At 42.7% G+C, this 20,062-nt stretch overlaps 1 protein-coding gene across 28 annotated transcripts in view; it reads left to right on the top strand.

Annotated features, from left to right (window-relative positions):
- MSI2 (musashi RNA binding protein 2) overlaps nucleotides 1–20,062 on the top strand; it is a 398,612-nt gene that overhangs the window by 353,516 nt on the left and 25,034 nt on the right. For 16 of the 28 annotated variants that reach the window (XM_053366579.1, XM_053366584.1, XM_053366586.1 and 13 more), the window contains one exon: nucleotides 18,690–18,866. The exons of 11 other annotated variants lie outside the window; for them this stretch is intronic. In XM_053366579.1, coding sequence (XP_053222554.1) covers nucleotides 18,690–18,866 — 177 coding nt within the window. Of the gene's footprint in view, nucleotides 1–3,444; nucleotides 4,802–18,689; nucleotides 18,867–20,062 lie in introns of those variants that run through there. One more of the 28 variants, XM_053366604.1, reaches the window with a different exon arrangement.

Here is a 20,062-nt window from a genome sequence, read left to right as displayed (position 1 = left end):
CCCAGCCAGATTACACGTTGAGACATGTAGCAAACAACTTGGAGGTAACTGTTTTATTCAGCTCTCTCATGATGAAGCTTGTTTTTGACATGGAAATTTCTACACTCATTAGCTATAGGCCTCTTCAAACCGACACAAAACAAATGGTCCCAGAGGTGGGGGAAGTGCTGTCAAGCAGCAACACACACACCGCAATAGACTTTGGCGGGGGGGGGGGGGGGGAGACTGAATTATTTAGGGTCCAAAGTGGGATGTTTGGAGAACTCCGTTCCATGCAAACTGGCACTGCTTGCGGGGCTACAAAGGATTCATCCGTAGCAGTTTATCGTTGTATGTAGGGAAAGTCCAAGGGTTGGTTTGCTCAAAGATAGCAGAGAGATTTTTTTTTCTCCTTTCCTTTTCAAAATCCTTTTCTGAAAAGGATTCCACTTATTATTTGAGGAAGAATGGACAGTTTCCCTCGATCCTTACCTACACTTTGGGCCCATTTGGTTCCAGTTTAATTTTAAATAGAGATGATCAGTTTTCCCACAGAAAGGACAAGGGTTCTGCCAGATTAAGTCTGATCTTCACTGTTGTCCTGTTTTAATCAGAGTGTCCCATCTCAGCTGAACTGAGTGTCAGCCAATTTCTCTGCTTGATATCATTTGGTTGGTTTTTTTGTTTTGGTTTTTTGTTTTCAATTTTTTTGGATTTTTTTTTCTTTTTAAAAGAACAGATTAACTTTGTGATACCAAAAAAAGGGGAAAAAAGAAAATTCTAACCCTGAAATTAACACCAACAAATATGGCAAGTTTAAAGAGCAGTATGGTGCCCTGTATATATTTCTTGTGTGTTTTTGAAAAAAAATCTCTGCACTTGCAGATCTACCCTAGTGCTCCCTCAAGGAAACTGTCTGTTGATGTGCAGAAGTGGTTTCCATTGACAAAGAAGCCTCTTCGGCTCAGGGACAGCATTCCATTTGCAGCCATTTCCATCAAAGGGAATAGCATTGATAGTGAAGTGTATTTAAGAGCAATGGAGTCAGCTTCATGTTAATGGCACTCAGGCCTGATTCATTACAGAGGGGGAATGACAAATGGAAGTAATTGGCTTCAATATTTTGATGATTAGAGCAATATCACTCGAGGCACACTTGCAAGATGACTTAAGTGACTACTAAAGCGAAGACACACCTGTGTCTTAAGATGTACGAATGTTAAATGTCTAAACCACAAGACATCAGTTCAGTGTATATTTATTGATCTCTCACTGCTGAACAGATTTTTGTTTGGGGGGGGGAGGTCTGCACCCCTGCAGAAGTTTGTAGTTGGGCCCTGTGATTGCAACACTGCCGTACACACAATTATTATTATTTATTAAAATAGTATACCACCCTATACTCTCAGGTCTTAGGGTGGTTCATAACATAAGAATTTGTGTGTTCATGGATCTTTAAACCACACTTCATAAGGCTGGCTGTTGGATGTAGAGAATTCTGTCCTCACTCCCCACTCTGGCCTCTTGTGCATCCCGTAAGGGTACTCTACTAATTACAATCCACAGGCAGATGACCCCTTCCTGGATCAAGGGCCTATGCTTTTAATTCTGGTGGGGAAACATTTGTTTTATTTTTATTTTTTATTTACTAAATTGCTATACTACCTTTCATCCAAGGATCACAGGGCGTTATTAGCCTGGGAGCTGGGGCTGTATGTTTCTTCGTTCATATTTATAGAAACATTTATATACCTCCTTTCAGCCCTGAAAGGTCCCCCAAGGCAGGTTACAACAGTGAAAACACTTCTGTAATTACAACTGGAGAGCATTGAGAGAAGCCAAGATAAAGCAAATGAAACCAGCCTCCCAACACAAACTAAAAGTTTGGCAGGAAAAAGAATGTATTGACCGCCGCCTACCTAAATGGCATTGTAGAAGGGGCCTATCTTATCTCCTATGGGGGGGAGTTCTGCAGCTGTGGGACTATCACCAAAGAGGCTCTGCCTGGTAACTGTCATGGGCAGTGCCCATGTGCCAAACATTAGCCCGACCGTTATTAAAACCACGCAATTGTTGAGGACATTGCAACCCTCCATATAAGCCAAGCCTTTACACCCACCTTGACAACATTTCACTTTCCGCTTATTATGTTATTGATGAATCAGGACCTGGGTCACATTGGCATGACGGTCTGCATCTTGTAACAAACTCTTCCAATGCACAAGTTTCACTATCAATACCACATTTCTGTTACGATTCAGAGCATGTATGGATTTCGTGGGCAGGCTTCTCCATTCAGTTTGATGGAGGTGGCAGCTTGATGCACAAACCTCTTTGCCTGTTGGCAAAATCCACTTGTAGGGAAGGGAGCCATTGGGGCAGAGTTTACTGGAAAGGTATTGATGGTTTGAGGTGATTTTTTTCCTCTGGCATATTTAAAGCACCAGTGTTTAGTGTGCCCCCCCCCGCCCAGTTCAGACACTCAACCAAGCATCGTCAGCAGTCCATGAAGTTGGTGGGAGCCCTTCTCCTCCCCCATGGGGGAGCTCTGTGTATCCAGTGCCCTGATTCATGCAATTCTTCCTGCATTGGGCCATCATGCATACAGGCACCTGCATGGAGCACCCCTCACACGCTTTATTTGGATAGATGGTGGAAGACCACCATGTCCGTTCTTCTACCCTGTTAATAGTACACTGAGCCGATTTCACCCTTTCCTGAAAATGCTGTTTGCTTCTTCGTTTCACAAAGGTGAAGTTGAGGAACGGGGTTTTGCTTTGTTTTTTAAAGGAATATACAATTTGGCAAGTAAAATGCATTCGCCAGATAGTTCTGTGGCTTTAGTTTCTTCCCTCATGGCTGGAAAATGGGATGGCCAGTGATTCTGTTGCTTGGCCGTGGGGAGGCACCAAAGTCTACTTGCTTGACCACTTGTGAGTGACTGCACCAAGAAGGAAGTGGTAAAACCCCCAAACAGAAAGATCCCCCAGAGTTCCTTCTTGCTCCCCTCCACCTTGGCCAGAGTCCTGCTCCTACTTCTGAAATCCTGAGTTCACCAGTCCCTTACTGTCCTTTATACTTGCCAGCTATAACCAATCTCATAACATGAGCTACTGACCTTGATGGTGAGTGTGAGCAGTTATGTTCTTGTTGTTTTCTCTCTTGCTTGGTTGGGGCTGCTGTGAGAGAGGGTGTCTCTGAGGCATTCTTTCCGGCCTCTCTTACACTGGGACGTGCACTCCTCTCAAACACTCTTCTGAGCACGCTCAGCAGGAAGGTTTGTCCACACCTATTAATCCTCTCTCTGTGTCCAGCTTCTTGTTAGTAGCAGCTGGTTGCATGTTTTTTTTGCTTGTTCAGATGAAACGGTTTAAGAAACGACTCATATCCAACTCTTGAAAAATGTCTCTCTCTCTCTCTTTCTCTCTCTTTTTAAAAATATATATTTATTTTTGTTTATTTTAGTACACTTTCTCTCTTTTGGTTTTTTTAAAAATTACTTTCCCTTACTTAATAAAACAAAACACTTGTTGTTCGTGAAACATCTCACATCTCCCCTTGCCTGTTCTTAGAGTGTTATGTATCTGTGGGACTGAACTAAATGCATGCACTTGTTGTAGTTGTAACCGGTAGCAGTAGACGTAGTTGTAGAACATGCATTGTTGAGTTGATATTATAGGTTCTTGTCGGCTCGAAAGAGCATGGCAGTTGCAGTGTAGCCGCGGTTTGATTGGAAGTGTAGGTCAACCTGTGTAGAGCAATGCTGAACACCTGGATGCATAATACAGTGATCATTATCTCCCAAACTTGGGCCTACCAAATTCAATCAGGACATTTTATTATTCTGCAAGGGCCCTCGGTGGTCTGGCGGGGGGTAGTCAATTGACCGTTGTAAAAGGAAAAAAGTGACCCTTCTTTTAATTCTAAATACACTTACTTGTGAGTAGTTCCCACTTAAGCCAATGGGAGTTACTCATATGTAAGTGCTTTATGATTTGATGCCAAGTTTAATTTCAGCAAGCATTGTACACTCAAGGCTTCCTACAGAACATTAACCTTCTTAATATTCTGCATTAGCGCTCCGAATCCTTTTTGGAGGCCTTAAACCAGGCCGGCAGAGCAGGAAAGCCGTCCATTGGAGACCTAAGTCATGGAGAGTATGTACAATGACTAACCGTCAGAGTATGCAGAGGCACAAGGGAATTGGTTTTAGATCCTAAAGTGCAAATTTGGCTACGCCACAAACTTGCCACTGTTTGTATTCATTCCCACATTGCCAAGTTTTAGGATAATGTTTTGGTTTTTCCTCCCCTCAAGCACTACTGAACATTTCATGAACAGTCAGTATTAGGTGTCCCAAGGCAAGTCTCATCATTTCCTCATCAAACCAGCAAAATCGTCTTTTGCTTCTTCTCCCTCCCTGCATTTCTTTCTTTCTTTCTTTTTTGCACCTAGTTTTCTGTACTTGGCTTCTCAAAATTGTTTTCCAAATGAGCAGCAGTGGGTAGGGTTGGCAGCTGGTAATTCAAGTCCTGAATGCCACATTACATTTGGTTTGTGGCTGCTACTGTTTTGTCAGCACATATCCTGCTGAGAGTAGATTGCGTACATCACCGTTCCCCTCCCACCCAGTTCGACATCTTGCCTGAAGATGCACTGCTGGTTTGGAGTGTGTTCAATTTACCGAGCATGCTCAGTGTAGACGGTTAAATCCAAGCAGTTAACTCAGCATATGTTACTGGAAGAAATAAGGTACGCTAAATATTATTTCATTGTGCAGTTAAGAATATTGTTCTAACAGATCGTAAAACACACAGACTCCCCGCCCCTCCAAATGTTGTTGACCCAGATGACAAGTACATACCCTTCATTGATTGAAGGTGTCCCACTTCCCTTATCGTGCCAGTATAGTTGTAAATCTTACGCACTTGAGGTATGATTATATAACTTGTCTCTTAAGCAGCAAATCTACTACAAGGAATGGGGCCCACTGTTAAATGTGTGATGCAGGAAAATTAGATGGGTAACGTATCTAAAAGTTAGCAAAGCGGAAAATTGCATGGGAAGTAGCAATCCACGTCGTACACTTAATTCCAGTACTTTCAAATATTTAGTCTTGTCATTAAGCACCTCTCTTGTTTGCAAATTGCAGTAATAAAAAAAGAAAAAAGATGGGAGCAACAGTTGGTTTGTGTACAGAGAATGATGATGGGGAAATTTGTAGCAACAATGTTGGAACAGTTTCAATAGCCACTTGTGTTTTCTTCACAGTCCAAGGGATAGACCTTGAAGCAAGCCCTAGATGCTTAAATGTATATATATTACTGTCTAAAAAGTGTATAACATTTAATCCAAGTCATGTAGTCAGAATGTTAACAAGCACCACCTGGGGGATAGCAAGTGGTTTTCGAATGTCTTTCTCCTCTGAAAGACCCAATAATTACAACTGGAGCCCTAGACAGCTGATGCAATAGAAAGAGAAAATCTTAATGCATCTTAATGCACCTACTAATTTTCACTCTATAGTGTGGTAAAAAGAAGATGCTTCCATTTGCCTATCCCTATAAATGCTTCTGTTTGCCTAGCCAGCAGAATGAGACTGGAATGATTTGTCCATAAGTTCAGAGCAGGAGGGTTATCCAGTAGACCAAATATTAAGCTAAGGCTTAGAAGGGTCTTTTAATGTAAAGAATGACACTACAACCTAGTACGCCCTTCCCTGCCTTGTGCTTCCCATAGTAGGTTGCATTCAGAGATAACTGTGTCCATTGGTTTTCTTCATTCTACCACCGTATCTATGCTCTCCTTTAAAAGCAAGCACTTGAACTAGCATATATAACTCATAGCACTTTGACATATTTGAATGGCTTTTGCGTCCCCCTGCACTTCCATTGCCTAGTTCTACTTGTCCACTTTTGAACCACCAGAAAAAAATTATTATCCTGGTTCCTTAGGCATGGTTCACCCCAGACTGGACGGTCCTCAGCTCCTGTCAGTTTCCTCACATTTAAAAGCTGGTCTGCTAACTTTTAAGCGCCAGCTATCTGGTTCAGATGGAGACGATCCTTTTCACCCTGGCCTGGCTTGTCCCTAAACATTCCCCAGTGCCTAAGAAACCCAAAGCCCTCCCCCTGATGCCACGGTCTGATCCAGACATTGAGACTCCTCCGCTCAGCCTGCACACAGCCTCTTCTTTACCTGTCCCGCAGAGAGTCATGCATGTGACTCAGGTGGCACATCCCATTTCTCCACTTGAGGGATAATGGGAATGCACTGCCCTGCAAGCCTTCCTTACTTGTGTGGCATGGTGGCAACCCACAGAGCATCAGCTTCTGGCAAGGTCTCGCCAAAATCTTATGAGATCTCATACTGCACAAGAGCTACCTCCTGAGATATTGCCAGCTGCCGGTGCTACTTTTCTGCTGCTTTGGGTGCTGCCTCTTTGGCTTCTACCACTCAAGGCAACTATCTGACTCCAGTCAGTCCGGCCCTGATGTGGCTCTTTATGTAGTACGCTGGAAAGCTCTCAAACCCCTGCTGGCTTTCTGCCTGCATGCCTGCTGTTGCTACATATTGAATTTGTTTACTTGAAAAATTGTGCTTTGATAGATAAAAAGGTGAGACATTTTGCTGCCCTGGTGTTCTCGCCCTGCTGTCAAACTCACTTGTTACCTTTATGCTTTGTCACTGGGGCTCCTTTCTTGCTCAAAGTGCTATGTGGCTCTTTTAGTAGAACACATACTCTGGATGCAGAAGGTCCCAGGTTAAATCCCAGGTAGGACTGGGAAAAGATGCTCCCCCTCAGTCCGAAACCATGGAGAACCTCTACCAATCAGCGTATATAGTCCTGAACTAGATAGGCCAATGTGTTGGCGTAAGGCACCTTTCTCTATTCTGTGCCTGAAAAAGTGTCATGGGGAGTTTGCTTTGGCTAACTTCATTGAGGATTGCTGCTTGTTTGAGAATTCTTTAAACGCTGCAGGGAAACTGTCCATGGATCCCATTCCTCAATCAGCCAATCAACCCTCTTTTTAAAAGGGTTGCAGCAAGGCATTGTGAGCCTGGGTGACACATCAGTAGAGAAAAATAAATTGCAGCACGTGCCATCACTAGGCCCCTGAAGGCTCCCTTAAGCAGGTAGAATGAGAGAAAGAATTCTAGTGATGCTGATTTGCCCCTCCCTGTTATACGTACAATTACTCTCCTGCAAGTAATGCTTTCCTGCATTATTTTTCAAAAAGAACTTAAAGCAGAATGATTTCCATTCAGCTTCTGGAGGTGCTCACTGGAGGAAAACCCCTGCCATTATAGAAGTTGGATACCTGTGAGCCTATTCTGGGATGTCCACCTGTACCCCATCCATTAATTTTCTCCGTTCAAGAGCAGAACATTCTTTCTTAGTGAAGCACTCACCCTCCTGCACACTGAGGAGTTCTGTGAATGCTGCGGCCAAGTTCTGACTCTGGCTGCAGTAATTTTACTTGATTCTATTGTGGGTAAAATGTATTAGCTTTTAATCACTTATTTTGTAATAGAAAATCCAGGGCACTTGATAAATCATCTCCAGCGCAATTAGTGACCAGCTCAGGAGAGCAGGCTTAAGTACGGTATAAGTTAATCTGTAATGAATGTAGTCACTAACTTTTAATGGTCTTCTCAATCAGTGGAATTATTTTCAATGGGCAAACACTCTTCCACGGAACCCGCTCTGACTTGCAGGGTGCCTCACTTCACTCCTGTGATCCAAACAGACTAATCATGTGTTCAGAGGAAAGGGGGCTCTAAAAGGTTCTTTCCCTCCATGAATGAATTTTACTCCACTCTTGGCAAGCCCTGGAACAGGCACTTCATGTAACTCAATTTTTCCCTGATGGAACAAAGCTGAAGAGTGAGGTCTTCTCTTTCTCTTTCCTGCAATCATTATCCATTTTCCATTATAATAGTCCCAGGAGGGCTCTGGCAATCTAAAAGCTATTCAGGCACTTCTTCAGATATAGGCAGAAGCACAATGATGGAGAGCCAGGGTAGACCAAGTGTTGGATCCATACCTCAAAAGACTTGGGTTCAAATCCCTCAGGACACCGGGGGATCAACTAAGGTAATGTTTGAACTCATGCAAGTTAAAACTTAGCAGGCCACACTTTATAGATTGGAAACCACTGGGGAACCACAGCACAGCTGCCCTTAATCTTTCTGAGAGAGTGTCAGATACAAATAACTAGGTTTGTGAGATGGCAAACTGCTGTCTCTCAGTCTCAATTTCCTTAGGCTAAGAATAGGGGTGCCTTACCTCATAGAGATGCAATAAGAATGAAAAAGATGAAGATTGGAAGACTCCTTGCACATCCCAACAGTTTTGCATGCACAGTTATTAGTTTAATATGCCTTTTCTTTGCAGAACGCAATCCTCTGTGCATAAATGTTGCCCATGTGAATATGAGTGCAAGCTCACCTTTTTCCTGCTATTTTTCATATTAGCTCAGCAATGCAAGAGCTATATATTAGAGCCACAAATAATCTCCCCTTCGGATGCAGAGTCATCATTTGTCATCTTTCTGCTTATTTCTTCCAGGACCATTGATAATTCCTGGGTCCAAACAGTGCCTTCACACATTCAGGTTTTATTTATTGTCCACAGCAAAGAGTAGCACCCTATTAAAGGTAAAGGTAAAGGACCCCTGACAGTTAAGTCCAGTTGCGAACGACTCTGGGGTTTCGGCGCTCATCTTGCTTTACTGGCCGAGGGAGCTGATGTTTGTCCGCAGACAGCTTTTCTGGGTCATGCAGCCAGCATGACTAAGCCGCTTCTGGCAAAACCAGAGCAGCACACAGAAACGCTGTTTACCTTCCTCTTGGAGCGGTACCTATTTATCTACTTGCACTTTGACATGCTTTCGAACTGCTAGGTTGGCAGGAACAGGGACCAAACAATGGGAGCTCACCCCATCGCAGGGATTTGAACCGCCGCCCTTCTGATTGGCAAGCCCTAGGCTCATTGGTTTAGACCACAGCGCCTCCCACTTCCCAACCATAAAAATATTGGGGAAACTTCAGGATCTTTTTTAAAAAATACTGTTTTCAAGTTGTTGCCCTGTTTTACTATGTAAACCCTTTTTCGAACTTTTTGCTGAAAAGCAGTATATCTAAACACCCCTAATAAATAATACCTAGTGGACCACAGTGCATTTCAACAAGTGACTTTTCTCTTAAAACCATGCCTGGACAATGACCATTCTGACTTAAATGTGAGGTTAAGTCCCGGTTTTATTGCAATTTGCCTCTTTTTCATATCTGTAGCTGCACAAAAGGCCTCAATTTAAAATTAACAGGAACAATAGCCTATTAATGTGTTACAGTGGGAGGCCAGAGTTTCAGTTGCCATAGCAATGGAGTTCGGCTCATTTGTTTTGTAGATGAATAATTACTACACAATTAGAGTAGGCTAAAAATAAAGGGCCCCTTTCTTCCCAGTCACTCATTAATAAAAGGCCTGTCCAGGCTGTGGTAAACAATTAATGCAAATCTGGCCACCAGTGGTAAAAAGGTAGCAGTAAAAGACTCATTGCTAAAACGAGAGTGAAAAAGTAAAAGTAAGAGAGATTATTCCATTCCTTTGGATAAAAAAGGCAAATGATTTGGAAATGATTCTATATTGACCCAGGATGGGTATATTGTTGTATTGCTTATAATGGAATGGCCGCTGTGCTTCTGAATAGAGCTGGACAACAGATATATGAAGTTTTCAGAGTTAGTTCATATGGAGGCAGGTGGCCCTTGAGGTATTTCAGTCCTGAGAAATATAGAATATAGAAAGCACTGTTGCCATGAAGGGCATTTTTACACACCAATATAAAAAAAAAGGCAGCAACCTGCCCTCAGCAGCTTCCTCAGTCTTTTTTTTTTTCCCCTCTTCTTTTTTTCCCCCCTCTTCTTTTCTCCCTCCGCCATCCTTGTGGCTGTGACTTTGCACTGGAGCATAAAGAACATCCTCTGTGTTGCAGGTTCCAAAATTTCATCATAATGAGCAACAACAGAATGTCCAGAGCCTCTCTTAGTTAGGGCTGCCGTATTTCAAAAAGTAAAAATCCAGACACAAAAGTTGTTGAGCAAAATCACAAAAAAAGAAAACTTGAGCTATTTTTAAGGAAATTCGCCAAAATCTACACGTAGGATATGGGTTGCCATATGTCTGGATTTTCCCGGACATTACAGCAATTTCCTCCCAGGCTCTGTTTACAAGGGCCAAACTCTGGCTATGTCCGGACATATGGCAGCCCTACTCTTAGTGAAACTAAGATAGACACTTACCTTGGAGGGCCCATATTTGTCCTCAACACAGCAAGCAAAGCAGGCAAAGAAAGATGAGGTAGTTGGGTTTCAGATGAGGGATTATATAGAGAGTAATGGCAAACAGATACCTGGCAGCAGAACAAACCATGTGAAGGTCTAGAGCACATCAACTTAGCTTTATTCTGCTGCCTTCTAACCCAGTGAAGACATTGATTGGGGAGATATTCCTTGGAAGCACCTTGGGCCTCACCTGGCACCTTCTTCCAGAAATTCACACTTTTTACCATGCTGTATTCCACTGCATGCCACCACCAGCTCATTCCTGACTTTATCAACTTGTGTTAAAGATCATGTAACCTCTTTGTTCTGCCCACTGTTTTCAGTGACTCACTCACGATCAGATAAGACATTCAAAATATAAGTATTCTGAATATTCCTTTCTCCTCTTTATTCATTGGACGAGCTCCTTGGAGTCCAGACTGCTCTCAAATGCAGGTGTGAGATAAGGAGCACATGCTATATATTGTGGCTTCATGAGTAGCTATTTTTAGCAATAAAAATTCACCATGATAAGAATATGACCAGAAAATCACCAGCTTCTATTGCTGTAGGTGAAGAAGCTACACAGCAAAATGCTTTATGATATAGTGGCATCAATCGTCATGCAGGTGAATGGCAAAAAAACTAAAAGTGAAAAACAAAAAAGGGAAACGAACAGCTCAAAAGGGGAACAGGTAACCAGTGGTTGAAGTTGCTGTCAAACACTGACTTCTTCCTTCTATTCCAAGAAAAAAAATGGCTGACCAGTTGATTGGCATGGTCAACTATTTTGACAGGTTGCCTTGGAATCCCCAGCCTCTATGATTGTTGTCTTCTCTCTCCCCCCCACCCCCCCACTCAATAATAATAATAATATCTGGACGAGATGTCAAAATATGGTGCAGGCTTTTCCGGGGGGATGGTTATCTTCTGCCCTCCAAAACTATGTAACAAAAAGAGAGAGAAATGTAGCACAGCATTTGAAAGGTCGACATTTGTTTGTTGTTAAGGATCTAATTAGAAGCCTGAGAGGGAGCAGACTGGCTGCTTGCTTGGCTAATTAGTGACATGCACGAAGACCACTTTGAACTTCAAGGACACAGAGCTATTAGCACTTACATCAAAAATGGATTAAACTTCTGTGCTTTTGTAATGATTAAAGATGAGCCCCTCAAGTGGAAACTCTTTTGTCAAATGCTGCAAGAAGAACTGGCGCCCTGATTGCCGTTTCTTTTGGAGAAGCTTTGCACGGCCTCGCATGTGATGGCACTGGCCCCATCTGAAAATGACACTGCGTTTAATTCGCAATATGGGAGATTTTGATTAGGTTATAAATATTGATTGCTCATGAAACATCACAGCTAAGATGAGAAATGTATTTATTTGCCTCCATGAGCGAGTGCTGGATTTTATTTTGTGAGGGGTTTTTTTTATATACTTTGCTGTGTGTCAAGTATTTTGTTAATCTGTTCCCAATCACTTGTCGACAATCCTTTATCAGTGTGCAAGTTTAAACTCAGATAAAACAGCTATTAAGGATGCAGTTGTTTCTAATATACTTATGGCTTTGGACGGGTGGCTAATTTAGATGTCAAAGTGCCCCAGCCTTTCGCCATTTTAGTGGCTTTAAAGAAGTTGTCTAAATGCCCCGGTGCCTCATCTGTCTGACACGGCAAAAGAGCAATTCCCCCACACCATCTCTACACTACAGTTGCTATGTCCCTTGCAGAACTTTGGGAAAGAGGAAATCCTTCCTATCTTATGACAAACCATCTTGAGGATTATACTGATGCAAGTTGAGAGGTGCACATCTTTCCTGCTCTCCTGAGTTCTCATTCTGGCCTCTCTGTAGGCCACAACAGGCAAGGCTTGTCAACCTGGAACAGGAGTATTTTTGGCCATTTCTGCAATTCAGCACCATGTGATCTGTGCAAAACTCTTTGATGCACCATCTCCATATAGAAACCAATTGCAAGAGACCGCTCTTTTCTTTATCATATTCTCAACCCATCAGCAATATTTGCAAACTGCACTTCACTGTATGTATTCTGGATTCAGTCTTTGCCAGTGTTCCTCCATTCCTCTGTCCCATGTATCCTCTTGTTGATGCTCCTCTTAAGCTACAAATGCAACTGGTAACACCACCACCCTTTCTGACCACATTATGCAGCAATAGATGTATGGCATTTCTCCTACATCCACTGACCCTTTTGAATTGTATGGATTTCAGTGGGATTTGATCTTGCTTAGCTGTCGCTGGCTTGTGTCCATATTCCACAAAGCAGGATGCTAAAGCTTGGAGATTGCAGCTCTTTTTATACATGCCATGGGGATTTAGCTTCTACAAATGTATCCGAATATCTTTTGAGCTGTATCATGAACCCAGCTGCACAATGGCTCTTTGAGCTGCATTTAACCTCCCTTGTGATTATGTTACCCAGTTATGTTACATGAAGCAATCAATATGTTCCAAAGCTTGCAGAGAGGAATGTTCTAACCTTTTGAACAGACTCTAAAATCCAGGTGGTCTTCATTTTGTACAGGGACACCAAGACTATTTCCTATTTAGAGCAACATTGTGGAAGTGACACCAGTAGGACACACCTCTTAGATCTTAGGTTTAGTCATGTTGCATTTTGTAGCCCTCTTGCTCGTTTTGCTGAGTGGGGCTCTGGTCATCTGCCCCAAAGTCCAATTCTGAGACCACCATCATGTAGCAGATGAGAGATTTAAGACTAGAATTTTTACAGGCCCTTCCAGCATGATGGATGTTTGCTTTTAGGCAGTGGGTGGGCAACCTGCAACCAAACCAGCCTAATGCATGTTGCCCTCCGTCTCATCTCATGGAGCCCTTGGTCTAATGTCATGCTGGTGGGGAAAGTTGAAAGAAAGAGGAGGTTTGGAGGAGGAAGAACCAGGGGAGAAAGCAGAGACAGAGGGAGACAAATGAAAGAAGGAGAAGAAAGGGACACTGCAGACCACGGGCAAGAGTGATCTGCCTCTCCCCGGTTGCCCATCAGGCAGGGGATGAGAAGGGGTGATAGAAAGAGAAAATGAGTGGTCCCTATGCACACACTTTGTATCTAGCTTCATCCACTGCTCTCTTTGGTTCCGCCACCACTAGCATTCAACACCCTCCCCCAGCTGACCCCCAAAGGAACGCAGCCCGCAATAGAACAAGGGCTCCTCACCTTTGCTGAAGGTGAAGAATGTACCCTGTTTTCTTCAAGTTGTTTCAATGCCCTGCCCTGCTGCTGCTTAGCTCATACGTTTATAAAAAGAGACAACCCAGAGATGAGCAGATTTTTAAGAGTGTGTTCAGGTGGCAAAGTGATACACAGAGTGCCCCATGATATTGCACTTTCCTGATACCTGGGAACCCCTTTTACCATTTTTTCGAATGCCTATGGGCATCAATAGATGCTTAGCAAGATAAAGGTTCAACTTGATTATGTTTCAGAGAGGAAAGTGTTTATTGTTTATTGTATTAGGGTTTTTTATTGCTTGTTGGTTTAGGTTTTCTTCAACTTGCAGTTAATTAATTCACAGTATTTGTGGTCAGAAAGAATCACTGCAATTATCCAATTTGATTTATTGTAGCAGGGGTTTCCAAAGCATCCTGCCAATGTTTTTATCCATTCTTAAGTTGATGAATTCTTGTGGTCAGCGGGTCAGCAGCAGTTCTCAACTTTCTAAGATTTGAAAGCACCACCAAATTTACATAAATGTGCTCTTAGTGGCATATAATCCTATATAGTTTGCTTTCAAAGACACTGAGCCCCATCTGCTTAAGAAGGCCTTTCTGCCCTGTGATCCAATCAGCATTCCAGTTTTGCAGGTCACTTGGCTAAAGCTTTAGAGAGTGACCTGCACAATTGGCATGATGACTGGGCAGTTTATAATCCCATGGCAGATTGCACAAACACAATCCCAAGAGCCAGTTTCAACTAGACCTAAAATCTGAAGGCATCTGATGCATCAGGCTTGCTGAAGCTAAGCAGGCCTGGCTCTCATTAGGGCCTGGATGGGAGACTGACTGGGACCTCAACATAAATCTCATTGAGTTCTATTGAAGAAAGACAGATTCAGAAAAAAAAGAAAATCAGTCAGATCATCTTTGGGTAAAGTCTGACAGTGGTATTATCTCCCCTGGGCAGGCGAGTCTTGTCTGTCTGTCTTGTATCCCACCTTAAAATGTAAGAAATGGTGCCTGCATGATGTCTTAGAATAAGGCTTTCCATTGAGTAATGTGTAGAAACATCTGGGGGGGGGGTGCAGCTAGAATGTTTGCAGCAGGTGTTAGGGGAAATTATGACACTTTCTTCCTGAGTCTGCAACAAGGAAACCTTTGGTAAAGTTATTGAGGGCTTGCTTGGCAAAGCAACTCAGTCACACTGGTCGATCATGACCACTGCTGAGGAACTAGAGATTTAAGCAGCCATGTACTGCACTCACCCTGCACCAGGGATGGGAAACCTACAACAGCTCCCACCTCTGACTTACAACTCCCATCAGTTGAACATTATCCATGCTGGTTGGGGCTCATGGGAGTTGAAGTCCAGCAACATCTGGAGAGCCACAGAATTTTTGGTATCACCTGGCTTCCAGGACCAGGAAGATGCCAGTTTGCAGAGTGGTAGCTTGGCTCAAACTGCCTACATTTCCCTCTTCCAGCCAGTCAGGGGGCTAGGTACCTGGCCACAGGGCTCATGGCAATACCTGACCCTTGTCAATCACAGAAGGCACAATGGGACATTTTTTGCCAAAGTATTCTGGCGTTTCACACTTGTCTGTTTCTACTTGTTTACAAGCATTTCTAAACCACTTAATATTTAAAATCTCTGAACCATGTAGAAAATTACAAACATAAAAACAGTGAAACTGTATAATAAAAAGAGATAAAACCAATTCTAGTAAAAACAGGGTCCAGTCTTATGGGTCATGGAAACTCTAGGCAAGAGGGAGTGGCTGAAGCAACGTCTGGCAGAGGAAAGGGTAATCCATAAGGCAGAGGCAACAGTGGAGAACTATGATAGTCTGTAGAGTATGGTGCCACAAGCCATTTCCTTCCAAATTGTCTAAGTGTCCCTACAAGTCTCTGTAGCAGCAGTCTTTCAGGTAACGTGGCTTAGGGTTGTCCAAGGCTTTATTTGTTAATAACAAGACTTTGAACATGACACAGACACTAGCTGGCAGCCAGTCCAGGTCCCTCAGCACAGGTGGAACATGTGTGCGTCCCGGTGCTCCAGTCAACAACCTGGCAGCTGCATTCTGCACTGCCTGCAGCTTCTCTGCCAATCTCGAGGGAAGCCCCACACAGGGAGCATGTCTTATTGTTGGGTCCTTCCAGCCTTCCAGTTCTGAAACACGCTTTGGACCTGTTTAGCTCCAACGTTGTACGTTGGACCTCTACTAGCAACCCAAATTAAGCAACGTCAAAGAACAGCCGCTGGTTTTTGAAGTATAAAAGTTGGAGACGGTAACGGCAGGTTTCCCGTTGGCTTCTATGCCCAGCGCTACATGTGCTGAGTGTCGGCGCTCCTTGTTCGACAGCGTCTCCCTGATGTACACATTACTACACGCAGCTTCTGCCTCCACTTTCATGTGTATCGGCAGCATTAAATATTATTATATCATTTACTCTCTCGAGCAGGAAAATGATGTTTGGCAGCTTGTTCTATGAATTTTTCATAAAGATAAAAAGCGGCCTAATCTTGTGAGCTTTAACTCTCAGTAGCAGTAATGGCTTTGATTTAAAGTGTTTTGTCTTAATGATAGTTATATTGAAAATTTCCTGCTGCTTTCAAGCACACACGGTTATTATCATAAACACTGATGGTGCAAACGGCTGCCAAATTGCGTGTGGCTGCTTATGGCAAGAGAGGAGAGAAAAAGAGAGACAGGGAGCTCTGTCGACAGGTTGCTGTCAGTGAGACCTTTCAATCTTGAGAGCATTTTGAGTCTTCCCGAAGTTTTGCTTTGACCTCCAGAAGTGACTTTTGGGGTTCTCTTCACTTCTCAGCACTGTGGTCCACAGCCAGGCAAGGATAGCAAGATGAAGCAGAATCTCAGGCAGTGTTTGCACAGCTGTTCTTCTGGAAAGTACCCTTAATAAAGGAGCGTTTACACATGCTGCCATCATTCTGCGCTAAAGTCGGAACACACAGTTGTTAAGTGTCCTCTGGAGGGCCAAGGCCCTCAATAGAGACCAATTATTTACATCCACTTGGGCAGAAATTCCCCATGTTGTACGATCCTGCAGAAAATGGCCTACAAACAGATTTGGGGTCACTTCCCAATGGCTGATGCACTTGGAAAGAGAAAGAGTTGGAAGTCCAGGGTTTGTCAGTCCTGTAAGGAACACCACACCAAGGGGAATTAGTTGGCATGGAAATTAATTCTGCATGAGTGAGTTCTGCTTTGAATGTCCTTGTGGGGGAAATCACTTCCCCTCTCATTTTTCTCGGTGTGCATTCTTAAGATGTGTGTTGAGAAACAGACATGCATCGTTCCGTCTGGCTTCTGGGAGATCTGCCATACATGTCTTTGGGACCTAAATAGGTAGCTATCTGACCCTTCACAAGTTACAAAGGCACAAGGCAAGTGGCTGCTTTGCAGCACATATTTAAGAGTACTGGTCAAACCTCAAAAAAGAAATAAACTCAGTAATACAGGTGCTTTATGCTACGATCTAATGAGAAAGAAACTATCACAAAACTCTGTAGAGATTCATGGAAGTTTGGAGCAGAAAAGTGATTTCCTGAGAGTTATTTATTTTCCCCTGTTCAATTCTTTCCTGAATTCACCATCTGGAGGCTCTGTTTTCATAATGGAGTGATCTATTTTGGTGATACAGTTGATGCCGAAAGTAATAAATAAATAAATCTTCCTTTCTGTTTTATTTAAGTTCATCCTTTCTGTCTTGCAAGTTCAGACCTGCTCTTGCCTTTTGCTGGAAGGCAATTATGAATGTGGAAGAGCAAAAGTCTTCCTGATGCTGGCGCGGGGGGGGGGGGTGTTCTTTGCTGTTAGCAGCGGCTTACAACACAGATATTAAAATGTACCTCTAGTCCACTTGGCTTGGGAGAATAAATGTGTAGACTGGTTTGTTAAAATGCATGCAGACTTTTTTGCACCAACAAATTTGAGAATTGCTGTCCTTTAAAGGATGCCCATGATGTGAAATAAGAACAAGCTTAATATCCCAAATCCCAACCAATTGTGAAGTTCACTCACTGCTTTGGTCAAACTCGGCTACTAGCCATGATGGCTATGCTCTGCCTCCACTATTTGGAGACAGTATACTTCAGAATACCAGTTGCCGGAAACCACAGAAAGGGAGAGCGTTGTTGCCCTCAGCTCCTGCTTGCAGGCTCCCCATTGAAGCATCTGGTGGCCACTGTGAGAACAGGATGCTGAACAAGATGGTCCATTGCCCTGATTGAGCATGGCTCTTAGTTCTTTTGAGATTCCCCCTGCTTAGCTAGGTTAAATGTGGAGTAGATCAACTATTTGTGATACTTGCCTATTAATTAATTTTTGTTACTTATACTAGTTCTCAGTCCAAAGGTTGTGACGAGGTTTAATAGAAATCAGCTTCTGTTTACTTCCTACTGGGACCCAAACTAACTGAAATCTACAAACTGCCTTATTAAAGCCATAGCTTTGTATGGTGTGAGACTCACTCATCTTATCTGGGGCTCTGTGGAGTTCAACTTTTATGGCCAGGACATTAACACAAACTCCAAACCTTGCGCTATGCAGTACTAAAATGGAGGTGGGGGTGAGAGTGATCTTGTAGGATCCAGTACAACAGGAAATCCAGGTAAGATCAAATAAGGAACATTTCTCAATAAATACATATAGTTATGCACACGCACACACACACTTTGTATACATTGCACCTGGTGGTTGGGGATTTTTTTGCTTTTTATGAGTTTGGGGAAAGGGACTTCATGTGGATGAACCCCTGTAGCTTTGCAAGGTTAGGCCCAGTCAGCTTGGTTCGGCTTTTCTCTACACTTCTCAGTAATGTATTGCATTGGTTGTCATTTTAATCAGTTGGGGCTCTGTGTTTTCATACTTCTGTTCTTGTGCCTGTTTTGGAAAATAATATATAGTACATCAGATGGTGAGTTTATGTTTTTTTGGTTTTTTACAAAATCCGGGCTCAATGCCTCTGAACCTATGAGTCTAAGTAAGGACCCTGGAGCGTGTATGATCAAGCTGCGGTCCACTTGCTCCTCAAAATCCTACATACATATATTTTTGCTCTTGTTTCCGTGATTTGTAACTGTAAAATAATAATAATAAAGTACAATTTAATATTGAAAATAAGAACCAATCTAGTATCCACAATGATAGAGTCACTGTATCTCCAGGGATCCCCGATTACGGTTTCTATTCTCCGCCCGGTGACCAACGGGCTCAATTATCGTACGCGGACTATGGTTCCATGGGGCCTCGGGTGGCTCAGATGCTTCGTAGCGAGCACCCTGCTTCAGCGAGTAACTCCCCCCTTCACCACCTTCCCAGCCCGGACCAATTTAAAAGCCCAGGTTTGTATAGAATTTCATTCATTTGGGGAAGCAAAAGAAAAGAAAAATGGCAATAGCATCACATATTTAACAATGCACAGAAAGAGATCTGCATGCTATGTATGCCACTTAATGGTTGGCAATCAAACTTCACTCCATCCTTTTACTCAGTTCTAGAGTTTTTGTCGACTTTGCTTCAGTTGTGAAGGGCACAGTTTTCTTTTAGGGGCTGTTCCAGATCTGATCAAATGTCAATCAAAACCTTTTGTAGAGGCATGACAGCAGAGAGTGAAGTAGCTCATTAGATGTGCAGGGCAATCTTATTCATGTCTACTTGGAAGTAAGTCTTGCGCTTAAAAAGTGCATTCCCTCTTAAGATGGATGTGAATCAAAATTTAGCTGTATTCTTTAAAGATTAAATAAAGGACCCTAATAATTTGTGTTGATTTTTTCAAGATTCTTCTTAACCCTAGAGATTTTGATGCAAAAGGTTTCAAACTGCATATTCTGTTGAAAGTTATTATTAGCTAGGTATTTGACCTGAAAGAGATGCTTAGAATAAGGTGTGTGTGCTTGTGCATGAATGATACTTCATCCTCCTGAGAATCTTTTACTTTGCTTCTTCCAGAAATTTGTTTCTGACATTTGATGAGCTCTTTCATTAGCAATCTGATCCTAAATACCTCTTCAGTGCACCTATCTTATGCTGCATAAGCTTCATGTAGTTTATCATTTCAACTGAACTGGGAACTATTGTTAGATTTAACTGTGGTTTCTCCAAACAATCCAAGATCAAATTGTCTTTTCTGATCCTGACTTGTTTGGATAAAACCATTGTTGAAATTAAATGAAAATCCTGGTTTGGATGAAACAATAAACAGTAGTTAGTTGAAAATGCTTTTGATTTGTTCTTTGTGGCTATAACAGGAAAAGAGGGGAGAGCAGGCCAAGTCAGGCTCACTAAATTACAACTTAGTGTTATGTCCAAACCTGGTCATTGTTTTCTACAAGGATTCCACAAATGTATCTATGACTTAGATTTTTAGCATATTCTTTCTTGAAACAGACAGTCTTCTCAGGGCCCCTTCACACCTGTTTTTGAATCATCACCAAATGCAGATTCACAAATTCTGCATTCCACCTAGAATGAACTCTCGCAATGAACCCTTGGTTTACATTATGTGTTGAAAGAGTTCCTACTGGTCTTAATGTTTAAA

This window comes from Podarcis raffonei, chromosome 15 (genome assembly GCF_027172205.1).
Source record: "Podarcis raffonei isolate rPodRaf1 chromosome 15, rPodRaf1.pri, whole genome shotgun sequence".
NCBI classification, from domain to species: Eukaryota; Metazoa; Chordata; class Lepidosauria; order Squamata; family Lacertidae; genus Podarcis; species Podarcis raffonei.
This window is presented reverse-complemented; position numbering and strand designations above follow the sequence as displayed.